The 13,847-nt window shown below is 39.5% G+C and overlaps 1 protein-coding gene across 9 annotated transcripts in view; it reads left to right on the forward strand.

Annotated features, from left to right (window-relative positions):
* The window catches only part of GOSR1 (golgi SNAP receptor complex member 1), a 53,906-nt gene extending 40,801 nt beyond the window's left edge, over positions 1 to 13,105 (forward strand). For 7 of the 9 annotated variants that reach the window (XM_047707619.1, XM_047707623.1, XM_047707616.1 and 4 more), the window contains exons 8-9: positions 8,179 to 8,261; positions 11,148 to 13,105. In XM_047707619.1, coding sequence (XP_047563575.1) covers positions 8,179 to 8,261; positions 11,148 to 11,272 — 208 coding nt within the window. In that variant the 3' untranslated portion in view covers positions 11,273 to 13,105. Of the gene's footprint in view, positions 1 to 8,178; positions 8,262 to 11,107 lie in introns of all 9 variants that reach the window. The other 2 variants (XM_047707618.1, XM_047707621.1) reach the window with 2 other exon arrangements.
* The last annotated feature ends 742 nt before the right edge of the window (positions 13,106 to 13,847 follow it).

The following is a 13,847-nucleotide window of genomic DNA, read 5'->3' on the forward strand; positions in this document are numbered from 1 at the left end:
ATTTTATTTATTTATTTGAGAGAGAGACAGTGAGAGAGAGCATGAGCGAGGAGAAGGTCAGAGGGAGAAGCAGCCTCCCCATGGAGCTGGGAGCCCGATGTGGGACTCCATCCCGGGACCCCGGGATCATGACCTGAGCCGAAGGCAGTCGTCCAACCAACTGAGCCACCCAGGCGTCCCTAATTTACCATTCTTAAAGATAGGAATTCCACTAGATTGTGAGAGTTAAAGTTAATTTGCCATTCTTAAAGATAGGAATTCCACTAGATTGTGATGTATTTTTACTGCATCCTTCTCTTATCAGAGACATTTCAAGCCCAAAATAGTCATTTTTAGAATTAGGCTGATATACCTAGGTTAATTCTTCTGATTAATTCATACTCAGGACTTTCAGCTTCAGTTTTTTCATTCTCACTTTTTAATGGAAAACCATTTTAGACATGTGATTTGGTAAATATCTTATTTATACCATTTATGTCAATTTGGTTTCTGTCACAGCAGCTGCAGAAAATCTTCTGCAGTCATATTTAGTATTATCTGTCATAACACTGAAGTAGTTTATTACTTAAGGTAAGGGACATTTATTAGTTGGTTTGAACTGCTTAATTCTGTAGGATTGGTGAATTACTAGATACTGTCTTATGACGGTAAAAAAGTAAATGAACTAGATGTGATCTCTACAGTTGAGAATTCAGCGATATCTGAAGCATTTTTCAGGAAAGATATAATGACATATGTGGAAACATCAGCAAACATATGTACCCTTACTTGAGGCTGTGGTATTGTGCTCAAGTGCTTTACATGCTTTATTTTATTTAATTTCTTCAATAACCCATGAAATAAACACTGTGTTCCAAACAAAAAAGAAATTAAGGTAAGTAATTTGCCTGTGGTCATATGATTAATACATTGTGTTGAGAATTCAGATCCTCAAATCTGAATCTCTTTAATTCTAGAACCAGAGCTCTATCTAAATGACTACCCTGTTTACCACCTTGTAGAAAGAGTACAAGCTTTGGAGTGTGCTTTGGTCTGTGCTACTTACCAGATCTCTGTTTTTGGATAAGTTACTCAGGGCCTTCATTTTGTTAGTGTTTAAATATAGGGATTGATGATAATACCTACCCTAAAAGATTATTATGAAGATTAAGTATAATGTGAGGTAAAATGCCTAATACAGTGCCTGGCTGATAGTGGGTAATCGGTAAGTAGTAGCTGTATTATTAATGCAGACTTTTTTTAAACCTTTTATTTTGATATTTCAGATTTCAGAATAATTCCAGTAGTACAAAGAATTCCCATATACCTTTTACTTAGATTCCCCACCTTAACATTTTGCCGCATTGGCTTTTTCATTTTTTTCCCTAAACTATTTAAAAATAAATTGCAGACTTGATGCCTCTCTACCACTTAATATTTCATCATTCATATTTTAAATATGTATTTATATTGATAGAGACTCATAGATTCTTATTTTATTCAGTAGGTTATAATGTTTCTATCATTATTTAATAAAGTACAGTCTCTTAAAACAATATGCAGTTATCATATCTGGAGATTTTGTTTAAATTACATGCACTGGGTTGTCCATCTGAACAGTTTTTGCACCATTGCCTAATTGTCAACTGAAATATTTTCCTTGGGACTCCTTCCCTTTCATTAGCACATAAAGTGAAATCACATTTGCCAAGAATTTTTCACTTAAAGTTTCCCTATTATCCTTTTCCTTTTTTTCTTCCTTTTATTTCTTGCTCTTTCTATCTGATCTTCTTTAGGCCAGGCTTCCTTAATTAAGCTTTTCAACTCAAAGCTGACCTATTTAAGGACTGGTAATTTTGAGTATAAAAATTTGGGATACTTCCTAGCATAGGAACATTTGAGAACCATAGAATCCCTGCTACTACTATTTTGCCAGTTAAAAAGCTAAAAAAAAAAAAAAAAAAGTAATTAGCAGGATTTTTTTATTTTATTCTTTTCCTTTATTTAGATCTGGTAGGTACCACAGGTGAAATTTTATTGGCTCTTAAGGTAGTTATGATTACTTATTTTTTTTTAAAGATTTTATTTATTTATTTGACAGAGAGAGATCACAAGTAGGCAGAGTGGCAGGCAGAGGGTGAGGGGGAAGCATGCTCCCTGCTGAGCAGAGCAGTGTTTCGGGGGGGTTGATCCCAGGACGCTGGGATCATGACTTGAGCCGAAGGCAGAGGCCTAACCCACTGAGCCACACAGGCACCCCAGTTATGATTACTTATAAACAATCTAAAATTTAAGTGTCAGATAATAATTATTTTTGCATATTCTGTATGTAACAATTTACTTTTTTCTTTTGGAGGTTTTAAGAATTTTTAAGAATATGTGCACAACTGGGGGCGCCTGGGTGGCTCAGTGGGTTAAAGCCTCTGCCTTCTTAGGTCGTCATGATCCCAGGGTCCTAGGATCAGAGCCCTTCATCGATATCTGCTCAGCGGGGAGCCTGCTTCCTCCTCTCTGCCTGCCTCTCTGCCTACTTGTCATCTCTGTCTGTCAAATAAATAAATAAAATCTTTAAAAAAAAAAAGAATATGTGCACAACTGAAAGAACTAATATTTTTAGTATTTATTCTTAAGCTTTCAGTGTGTAACTAGTCTTGTCTTTTGTTGAGAAAATAAGTGTATGAGTTTAGTTTACAGAGCAGGTAAGGAAGTTCCAGTAAGCACATCAATGATTTATCATTTTAAAAGCATTATATAATATTTGGAGTTTATGTTTTGCTTCCGAGTATTTGACCCTTGAAATTACAACAACCTAGATTTCACTCAGCTTGACTCCAAATGATGTAATGAGATGGGAAAGTATGTCTAGATATACTCTGTGTGGTACTGGCAATCATGCATATTCAACAAGATAATAACATAATGATATCCATTCTCTAAGGAATACAAAGTGCTTTGTGGAAATTATTTTTTAATCTTTATCTCTTCTGAGTCAAAGTGCGTGGGAGACGGTGGTAGTCCCAGTATAAAAAACAGAGGCATATATGATTCGAAGATTGCCTTCAGAGGCTCAGCCTCACTTTATTTTTATTTTATTTTATTTTTTTAATTTGACAGAGAGAGAGAGATCACAAGTAGGCAGAGAGGCAGGCAGAGAGAGGAGGAAGCAGGCTCACTGCTGAGCAGAGAGCCCGATGCGGGGCTCGATCCCAGGACCCTGAGATCATGACCTGAGCCGAAGGCAGAGGCTTTAACCCACTGAGCCACCCAGGCGCCCCTCAGCCTCACTTTAAATCAAATTGTGTTACTTTATACAAAACCGTAATACCCGTTTTAAAGTACATTATGAATTTATGTTAAAACAGCCACATTTTAAAAGTATCGTATTCTGTCACAGACATAATTATGAATAAGAACTAATGATGCAAAGGGTGTTGTTAGTTTGGACTCTTCTTGTGTTCTTTTTGGTTTTGGGATCTAAAATTCAGTGTAAAATTAACATTGCCAGCTTCTTTCCGTTTTATTCTCGTCTGGTTGTTCTTCAGGCCTGCTCTACTGCACTGGTCCTGGGGTGCAGTTACCCTCAAATAACCTTCAAATAACCTCCTTTATTGGATCACTTATTTCTTGAATTTAGTGTCTTCCATTTTCTTAGTTTATTCCCTCATTATGCTGGACCATGTTCTTTAGTAGTTTCCTGAGAAAGAATAGGAGGTACAGTTTTGAACTTTTCACATCTATTCTTAATTTATTGTTTAGCTCAGTTAGAGAGTTCTAGGTTAGAAGTAACTCTGAAATTTTTGAAGGTGCTATTTTCAGTACTTTTTAAAAAAGATTTTACTTATTTAGGGGCGCCTGGGTGGCTCAGTGGGTTAAAGCCTCTGCCTTCGGCTCAGGTCATGATCCCAGAGTCCTGGGATCGAGCCCCACATCGGGCTCTCTGCTCAGCAGGGAGCCTGCTTCCCTTCCTCTCTCTCTGCCTGCCTCTCTGCCTACTTGTGATCTCTGTCTGTCAAATAAATAAATAAAATTTTTTTAAAAATATTTTATTTATTTGACAGAAAGCACAGGTTGGGGGGTGGTGCGGCAGGCAGAGGGAGAGGGAGAAGCAGGCTCCCCACTGAGCAAGAAGCCCAACCTGGAGCTCAGTCCCAGGACCCTGGGATCATGACCTGAGCTGAAGGCAGAGGCTTAATTAACTGAGCCACCCAGGCGCCCCTTTGGTATTATTAAGTCCAGTGCCAACTAAGATATCTGGTCCTTAGTATGTGTTGAGCTTTTGTCTTCTGGAAGCTTTTAGGGCCATCATTACTTTCCCCCATGTTTTGGGTGTTTTTTAACCTCCCCATAGTGAACTTATCATGCATCTTTTCCAGTTCATTGAACTGGGTGTTGAGTGGGCTCCTACTGTCTGGAGACTCATCTTCAGTTCTGGGGAATTTTCTTAAACTATCATTTTCCCACCTCCTTTTTCACTGTTTTGTTTTCTGGTTTTCGTTTTTAATTTTAAAAGGCAATAAATATGTTGGGTCTCTGTTGTTCCTGTCTTACCTTTTCTCCATTTTCCATTTATCTGTTTTTCTACTTTCTGAGGGGTTTACTCAGTTTGTCCTTTCAATGCTTCTATTACATTTTCATTTCCATCCTTTCTTAAAATTTACACGAGCTCTTTTCTAAAGGATGGGTACATTCACACACACATATACAGATGAATATATACATGTATTTATATGTTTCATGGATATGATGCCTTCTTTTCTCTCTCTCTGACGACATTAAATATAATTTGATTTTAGAGTTTCTTGAGCTTCTGTTATTGCCTCTGTTTCCTCAGATTCACTTTTCTGTTTGCTGATTGGTTTGTTTGGATCTCTGTCTTTCATTAGAGGCTCTTCTCAAATTTGTAGTGATTCTTGGTTCTTAGTTCATATTTAATTTTTTTAAAGATTTTATTTATTTGTTTGACAAAGAGAGGGTACAAGCAGGGGGAGCAGGAAGGAGAAGGAGAAACAGGCTCCCACTGAGCAGAGAGCTCGATGACGTGGGGCTCGGTCCCAGGACCCTGGGATCATGACCTGAGCCAAAGGCAGGCACTTAACAAACTAGCCACTTAGGTGCCCCTCTTTGTTCATATTTAAAGGGGAGGCTCCAAAATCCAGTACTTGGAAGCTCGTTCTGTGTCCATAACTTGTGGGACACTTGCCAAGTGCTAGGCATCGCAATGGATGATCAGAAGGGAGCCTGGCCGTTTTGTTGGGAGCTTCAAGGTGTCAGTATCTCTCAGGTCTCTTCTAGGTTAGATCTTCCCCTGAACTGGGGGGCCGTCACCTGACTTCATAGGTCAGGGAAGGAAGCGTAGGGGTCTGGCAGTTCCTTGTACAGACTTCTAAGAACTCCCATCTTTAGTCCTATTCCACAGTTTTGCCTTCAAAGATACCTGATCCCCTCAATTCTTGATCTTTTCTAGGATCTGGGAAAAACTTTTCTCAATCATGGTTTGAGTCGTAGTGGTACTGAGGCAAGTATCTGCAGCAGATCGGTGCTGATAATGTTATTCACATTTCTTAGTTATTCAGGTGGAATTCCCGCAATTTTCTTTTCAGTTTTCTTTATTAGAGATGTACATTTTAGAAAAGTACAGTGTTTTTATTTTAACAATTTAAAAGTAAAATGTATAAAGAAAAAGTTAATTCCTTGGTTAGTATCCCTCCGTTCCTATCCCCTGAGTAACTTGTAGTAACTGACAGTTGTTAATATCTACTACGCTGTCACTGCCATACAGACATATACAAAGGTGTTTTATTGCTTGAAATGAAAGAGAATTCATACTTTACACATTTTGTGACTTTCTTTAATCATTCAGTATATCATAAACATCCTTCCAGGTTAATAGAAATAATGCCATCTTACTATTTTAATAACCAAATGTTATTTCATAGTAAGTTTATATCAGAATCTGTTAAACCATTCCAAAGTTGTTTCCATGGGGGAGGTGTTTTTCTGGTTTGTCTTTTACTATGTCAAACAGTGCTCTACCATATATCCTTTTATCCTCACACACTTTTGTTTCTTCTTCACCTTCTCAAATCTTGAAATTTCAGTTTGATTCACCGTTTGTTTAGAGTACTCCCCCTAGCATTTTCCTCCAGTAGGACACCTGGTGTTGCCTGTTCAAAAGTATCTTCGGCCATCTCCCAAATAGGTCAGGCTGTTAGAGACCCCTGAGCAGAGGCCTATCAGGCGGTAGTGGATGGCTCAGCACTTTTTCCTTCTTGGGCTGGGCATCGCAGCAGCTGTTGGACTGTCAGCTCTCAGCCGATAGGTTCCTCTGGTTGTACGTAGCCACCGGTCACCAGCTGCAGGTATGGGGGCAACTCAGCCCATCAGTGCAGCTCCCCGCATGCAGCTGCATCTCTTCCACTCTCTGGGCTCCTCACAATGCAGTGAAACCTAGGTCCTTGCCCCAGGCTTGAAGAAAAATCTAGTCTTCCCCGCCATCAGTTCCTTGGTTCTTCCCTTGTTTGAGAGAGTATAGCCTGCCTTGCTTTCTTCCCTAGGGATTTCTAAAGAACTTGGTCGACCAGGTCTCAGGTGGACCAGGCCCTCCCCTTCACATCTGCCTTGTTCTGGTGTTCTTCCATGGAGGAAATCAGACCACAGATGAGGTCAGGAGTTATGTGCTCTGATTATCATCTTCCCAGAATCTCTTCATCTCTGTTACCTTTTTTTTTTTAATGTTTCATATATTTTCAACATTATTCGAGGACATTCTGTTTCCTGCTATTTCTTATAACAGTATCTGTGGCATTCCCCTGGTGTGTTACATATCAAAATGGATACTGACCCTGCTGTCCTGGGAGATAAGGCTATTGAGTGAGTCCTGGCACTGACAGCAAAAAAATATTAACTGAGATTCTTTTAAACAGTACATCAAAGTAGTCACATGGAAAAGACTATACTTTGTATACTCTTTGTAAGAGAAAAGACTAACTTTGTATAGTCTTTGTAAGAGAAGGGACTTTTCCCCATCTCTCTCAGTTGTTTAGTGAATATGTAACCTTTGTTACCTGGCATGGAAACCCAGGAAAATGTTGAATGTGTCTTCTAAAATCTGCATAATTAGGGCGCCTGGGTGGCTCAGTTGGTTAAGCGTCTGCCTTCCACTCAGGTCATGATCCCGGGGTCCTGGGACTGAGCCCTGCATCAGGCTCCCTGCTCCACTGGGAGCTTGCTTCTCCCTCTCCCTCTGTCTGCCTCTCCCTCTGCTTGGTGCGCGCTCTCTCTCTCTCTCTCTCTCTGTCAAATACATAAATAGTATCCTTTTTTAAATTTTTTTTTAAAAAGAGGGGTGCCTGCATGGCTCAGTCCTTCCTTGGGCGTCTGCTTTCAGCTCAGGTCTTGATCCCAGGGTCCTGGGATCAAGCTCCACGTGGGGTTCCTTGCTCGGTGGGAAGCCTGCTTCTCCCTCTCCCTTTCCCATTCCCCCTGCCTATATTCCTGCTCTCGCTGTCTCTCTTTAAATAAATAAATAAACAAACAAACAAATAATAAAAATAAAATCTGCCTAATTGGTTCTTAAGTAGAATTCTGGAACATAATCTTTTCATAAATTAAGGACTGGTTATATACGAATATTTTGTGATGTGTTACACTTTTGGTTCTATTTTTATGTTTGTAATTCTACTTCCCTCTCAACAGTTTTCCTGATTAAGGATATTTTAATAGCTGGCCCCTTTCAAAACCATTTTTTTTAAAAAGATTTTATTTATTTCAGAGAGAGGGGGAGAGAGAGAGAGAGAGTACAGAGAGAGAGGGAGAAGTAGGACTCAATCCCAGGATGCTGGGATCATGACCTGAGCCGAAGGCAGATGGTTAACCGACTAAGACACCCTGGAGCCCCTTTCAAAACCATTTTAAGAAGCTTTTGTAATAGTGATTTAGTCTGTTATTTCATTTGTTACTTTGGGAGAAATCACAGGGAATGTCCTACTGCTTTGTCCATCAGGGGATATTAATGGGGATGGAATGGTCATTTGAGAAAAGGACAGTGTAAAGGTGACTTGGGAAATGATTTTTTTCTGCCCGTGCTTTTTAAGATGATGTTGCTTATCTTAGTTTTCTGTTCACTTTTTAAGGGTCTGATGGATCTGTGCAGGATAATTTTAAATGCCAGTGTAATTATCTTCTCTTTTCCCCCTTCAGCATTGCTATGGCAACAAAAGAAAATATGACTTCCCAGAGAGGAATGTTGAAGTCGATTCAGAGCAAAATGAATACTTTGGCCAGTATCCTTTTTGAAAGTTTGAAATCTCTAGTTCTTGGCAGGGGGGAGGTGTCTATGCTTTTTTTTTGGGGGTGGGGGGCGGTCATGTTGCCATCATCAATAGCAGTTGAGGCCATTATTACATAATATGAATATGCCTTGCATTCCTACTTTATAGAAATTGATACTGTTTAGCGCCATTTGTAAAAGATTGTACACTAGAAGTCTGATAATAGAAACAGATTATCAATTTGAATTTTCAAATTATTCACAAAATTATTTTACATTTTAAAAGCTCTTGAATCCATGTTAGAATGCCACAATATATATTATTCTTACCTCAACATTGTAAATGACATGCTTTTTCTTCTTTTTCCAGTTTGGAGAATTAAGTCAGTGGCAGATGCTTAGAAGGAGAAGGAAGGAGACAGACAGCCATAACATGTTTTAGATGAGTGTAACTGCCAGTATTTTCATGTGACTCTTCATGCACAAGCTGAGTGCTCAGATAGTTTATTGTGATCTCTACTTTTTAATTCTTGAGTTTCCTGACTTGAATTAGGATTACTAATACTTCCATGAAAGCCAGTGGAGAAACTCATAAGCCTGTTACTCTGAAACATTTTGTTTACTCTCTGAGAAGTCAAGCCTTTTGGAGAAGAAAAGTTTTCTTTCCCAATTAAAAAGGGAGGAAGCACCCATAATTTTCAAAAGTTGAGTATCTTCTGGTCCTGATAATTTGAAGTCACATTTAGTTTAATACTTATTTGCCTAGGGAGTATCCTGAAGTGTATTGGTATTTTCCAGTTTTTTTGTGAATTTTATTCCTGTTTTGTTATCCTAAGCAGAAACCAGACTTTCACAATCCTATCTGTCTTACGTAGGGCTATACAGTTTACAGAGTACTGCTGTATACATTGTATCATCAAGTTATAATACTTACAGAAGAATGCGTATTCAAAAAAGTCATATAAAATGGATTTTAGGACTCCATAGTCCTAAAATGGAAACCTAATTTAGACTGACTTAAGGAGGTAATTAATTTGTTTATAGTTATCTCAAATTCACTGCTAGAATTTGGCTTAAGGCATAGCTCGATTAAGGAGTTTAGATTTTATTATTAATCTGCCATTCCTCTCCCTTTTCCGCCTATCTACTCCATCTCTTATCTTTCCTTGTGGTTGGCCTCATTCTCAGGTTTTCTCCTCATGGTGACAGAGATGGCTGTAAGAGTCGTCTTCTGCTAGTTCAGAAATCCCCATGGAATGGGGGTGGGGTCTTTTCTAACAGCAGCAATAAAACATCCTCAGAGGACTGTAGTTGCCCGAGCTAGAGTCACTGTAAATATTCTTCCTGGCCAATCCTGAGTTTGTATGTATACCTGATGGCAGAGGACAAGGTCAGCCCACACTATTACATGAACTAGAAACTAGATTACTGTAGGAGAAAGGGGTGGGGGCTCCGTAAAGGTAAACCAGACAGAAGTGTGCCCATTAGAAACATTTCCTAACGCCAAAAGTTTGCGTATTCTAAGGGGATTGTTCATCCTTTTACTAAGCAAAAAAAGATTAAACATTTGCTCTGTATGAGATTCGTACCTTGTAAAAGTTTCTGCCTCTTATTTCATGCTCCCTGTTGTATATTTTAAAAGTTATTTCTGCATTTTTTTTCATTATTTCAAAAAGCATTAATGCTTAACAGTATATAAAGCTCTCTTCTGGGTAGGAAGGGAAATTCAAGATTACTAGAAGACATGGTCCTAAACATAGAATACGTAGAATGTGTAAGTACAGGAATATGGTCCCTGCTGAGTAGTTTAATTACAGGAAAATGCAGTACAGACTCGCAAGGTGGAGGTGTTATTTCAGCTCGCTAGAGTTGTAGGTGCTTTTTGTTGGTGGTTTTTCTGACTTTGCTGGGATCCCTCTGTTAAAGAGGGCGTACCTGCAGGTGTGTTGTTGGAAATGCCAAGCAATATAGGAAGCGCAGGCATTTGCTCTGGTCTGCAGCATACAAGCTAGAGTATGAAGAGAGTTTGAAATACTAAGTAAAATGTAGTTGTGACTGTTTTTAAAATTCTAAAATTGGAAATTTGCCATCTTTTTTTAATGTTTCCCACGTAGGACAGCTAGAGCAGTGTAACCCACTTTCCTACCGTATCCTACCTGCTGCTGCAAAGTATATTTAAAAATTTCAGTAATTAATTCACCAGCAACTGATTTATTCAGGCCCTAGATTTGGTTCCCACCAATTGACCAATTCTAAGGGGCTTATCACCCCGTGAGGAGAGGATCAGTTACTTCTTCAAAACTCTTCTGGCGGGGCACCTGGGTGGCTCAGTGGGTTAAAGCCTCTGCCTTCGGCTCAGGTCATGGTCCCAGGGTCCTGGGATCGAGCCCCCCACATAGGGCTCTCTGCTCAGCAGGGAGCCTGCTTCCTCCTCTCTCTCTGCCTGCCTCTCTGCCTACTTGTGATCTCTGTCTGTCAAACAAATAAATAAAATCTTTAAAAAAAAAAACAAAACTCTTCTGGCAAAACTTCCTACTCCCGTGAGAGAAGGGGTTTAAAGAGAGATGGAGAGGGGGAGAGGGGAAGAGGGAGGAGGGGAGTGGGGGTGGGGAATACCCGCGGTAGTTGCGGGTACCCGTGCCTCCCTGCCCTGCACACTGGCTCCCACCCTGACCTGAAGCCTGGTAGTAATCCCTCAGTTTGTTTGAGACCTTGAGCAGCAGGACACCCCAGCTAGGACATGTGTTTTTTAAGGGCTCCCTCAGTGTAATTTTCTTCCCCTGTATTTCTTCTCATTATTTATTGTTTCTGGACCACATTGATCTCCATTTTTGTGACTCCTGTAACTTTTCACTAAAGAGGATTCTTCAAATATGACCTTAATAAAGATTTCCCAAAGATCGTTTTCCTGCTGTGAACAGCCTGATCCAGCGGATCAATCTTAGGAAGAGGAGAGACTCCCTCATCCTGGGCGGAGTCATTGGCGTCTGTACCATCCTGTTGCTGCTGTATGCTTTCCATTGATGGAACGCCTTGGGGGACTCTTGGCGGCCTCCACTTTCACACCCTGATCTGGAATAAGGAAATGTAGGAAGGAGAAGTTGATTGTCCTGATGATTAGCCTGACCAGCAGGAATAATTCAGGACTGACAGCGGTGGACTCTGTGTCGTGGTCAGGGTGAGCTGAAGCCACAGTTTCTCTATGCTGTCTTTTCTAACACACATTTCCTTCTGTTATGAGTTAAAAAAAAAAAAAAGTGTCAGTTGCTTTTGTCTTCCCAGGAGGTAAGTAAACCAATCAGAAACAGAGTTTCTGTGCTTCAGTAATAGTATGGAAGGCTGATGACAAGCCAGGTCTTACAGCTGGACTCCAGAAAACCAGGTTTCTCTGTATCCAAAGACTGCATTCCTTTTAGCCCCCAGACTGGGTTGTGAATAAAAATAGTTCTTGTGCTTTTATTTGACACTCATGATGAGAAACCACAAGTCATTTCCTAATAAGCTGTACTATAAATTTCTATTCTGTGTCCCTGTTTTGGTATTCAAGGAAAATTACATTTTTCACAGATTCTTTGAGATGCCAACAGGTCAACTTCAACACAGTTGCGGTTGTCTGAAACAGAAGACAAACACTGCAAAAAAACTTTTTTTTTTTCCTTCTTTTTGTAAATTGTATGCACACTGGGGTTGACTATATTACTGGAAAAGCATCAAGAATAACAGGCTTTTTTGTCAGTCATTGTTTTGATTTTTTGTTTATTTCTTTCATTGGATTAATATTTGCTACTACAAGTCAATGAAATTCCAGTACTACCATGATAAAAGTAACTAGTAGCCAGTGTCTGTCATTGCCCTCACCAGTTCCTCAGAGTGAGCGGACTGCTCAGTTTTCAACTGATTATTCAACAAGCCTCATGTAAAAAGACATTGACTGAGGGGTCACCATCCAGATGATTCCATTTGTAAATGCTCCGTGGTCTAGGAGCAAAAGTTTGAGAACTGCTGCCTGATGTACTAGGAATTCTGGGTTTTATGAAAATCTGTTCATTCCAAATCTGTTAAGATTTCCCAAACATCCAGAGAACTGTTTTACTGTTAAAGGTGCACGTAACAGAATCTGTCTCCATCTGCACCTGTCTTCTACTACCATCCCTGGACAGTGACAAAATTTTTAAACTACCCACCAGAATTCTTTTCAGGTTTAACCATTTCTCCATTTCTGTAAATGTGTGACTTGTCTAACTGAACTACCACAGACAGCTTGAAGACTTCAGCATCTGCACTCCTCACCAAGAAAGTTGCTCCTCACCATTGCAATTGACTCTGGTATTGATAGTATTGGCTTCCCTGTGCCACAGGGAATAAAAGGATATTAGTGTGTAGTTCTTAACTGCATCACAGTGCGTGGGTGAGGACATTCAGGTGAACTCAATCACAGGCTGATGGTTATGCTAACCCCTGGTCTGGTACAGAAACAAAGGTTTTTCCTTCTGGTGTCAAAGTTTTATTATGTCCTGGGTATGAAAGGCATTTGATACTTTTTTTTTTTTTTTAAACTACGGGGTTTATTTTTCTAAATATGGGTTGATCGATCAGTTACTTGATTGGGGATGCCCTTAAAAGAAAGTCTGAGTTTTCCCAACATGAACCTTAAAGGATCAGAGAAGTTCATTTATTAAATTCTCTGTTGGGAGAACAAAACTTCTCTCCCCTGACACTTTATTATTATCTTTGATTTTTCAAAGGGCCTTGATTGGTGATTGTGCCTCAGCTAAAATTTATTAGGACTTTCATTGCTATATGGTTGGCATTTATAAAATCTGAAGTATCATAAATAAAGTTATTTATTTAATTATACTACCAGTCTTTTTTACTGGTCTGGTTATTTGGTACATTCATTAAAGCTGATTATATGAGGGTAAACCAAGGGCCTGAGCTAACCTAGCTTGCTGCACTAAGCAAACATGTACTTTTGATGGGTGATGAGCCTCTCAGTTAGGGTTATGCTTAAATGAAGGAATAGAATTATGTTGGTTATTTTCGTTTTGAAAATAAACTAGTTCTTCCAAGGAAGTTGAAAAAGCTTGGTGTAGATGTTGGTGTCAGGTAGGTCTGTCTGACTAACCGCCCGGTGCTGTAGCCCATAGTGAGGTGACCCAGGGCAAGTGAAGATAGCTAGGATCCTCTCCTCTTATAGTTCCTTCATTCGCAGAAACAAGCCCTGGAATAAGGAAATAGAAGTATGCCATGTCATTTACAAGAAGGGGATTTGAGTCCTGTGATGGCTGATTTGAATTCTTTCAGTTTCATGCCATTTAACTTTTTTTTTTTTTTTAACTATCTTAGTTTTCTCCCGTTTTCTTCTGCCCTTACAGACCTGCTGATAGGCTCAGGAGCCAACTGTAAGTTGCTTGTTATAGCTGGGAGGTCAGAAGGAAGTTGCCTCGTAGGGGAAATTATTCTCCCTCGGCCATTGTCAACATAATAATGCATCTTTCCTTTGGGATCATTTTAGTAACCATTCAAAACTTTCCTTTTCACTAAGAAGTATGAAAAACCATGGCAACATAAAGGACAGAATTCCCAAAAGTGTACTTCT

The sequence above is a fragment of the Lutra lutra genome, chromosome 16 (genome assembly GCF_902655055.1).
Source record: "Lutra lutra chromosome 16, mLutLut1.2, whole genome shotgun sequence".
NCBI classification, from domain to species: domain Eukaryota; kingdom Metazoa; phylum Chordata; class Mammalia; order Carnivora; family Mustelidae; genus Lutra; species Lutra lutra.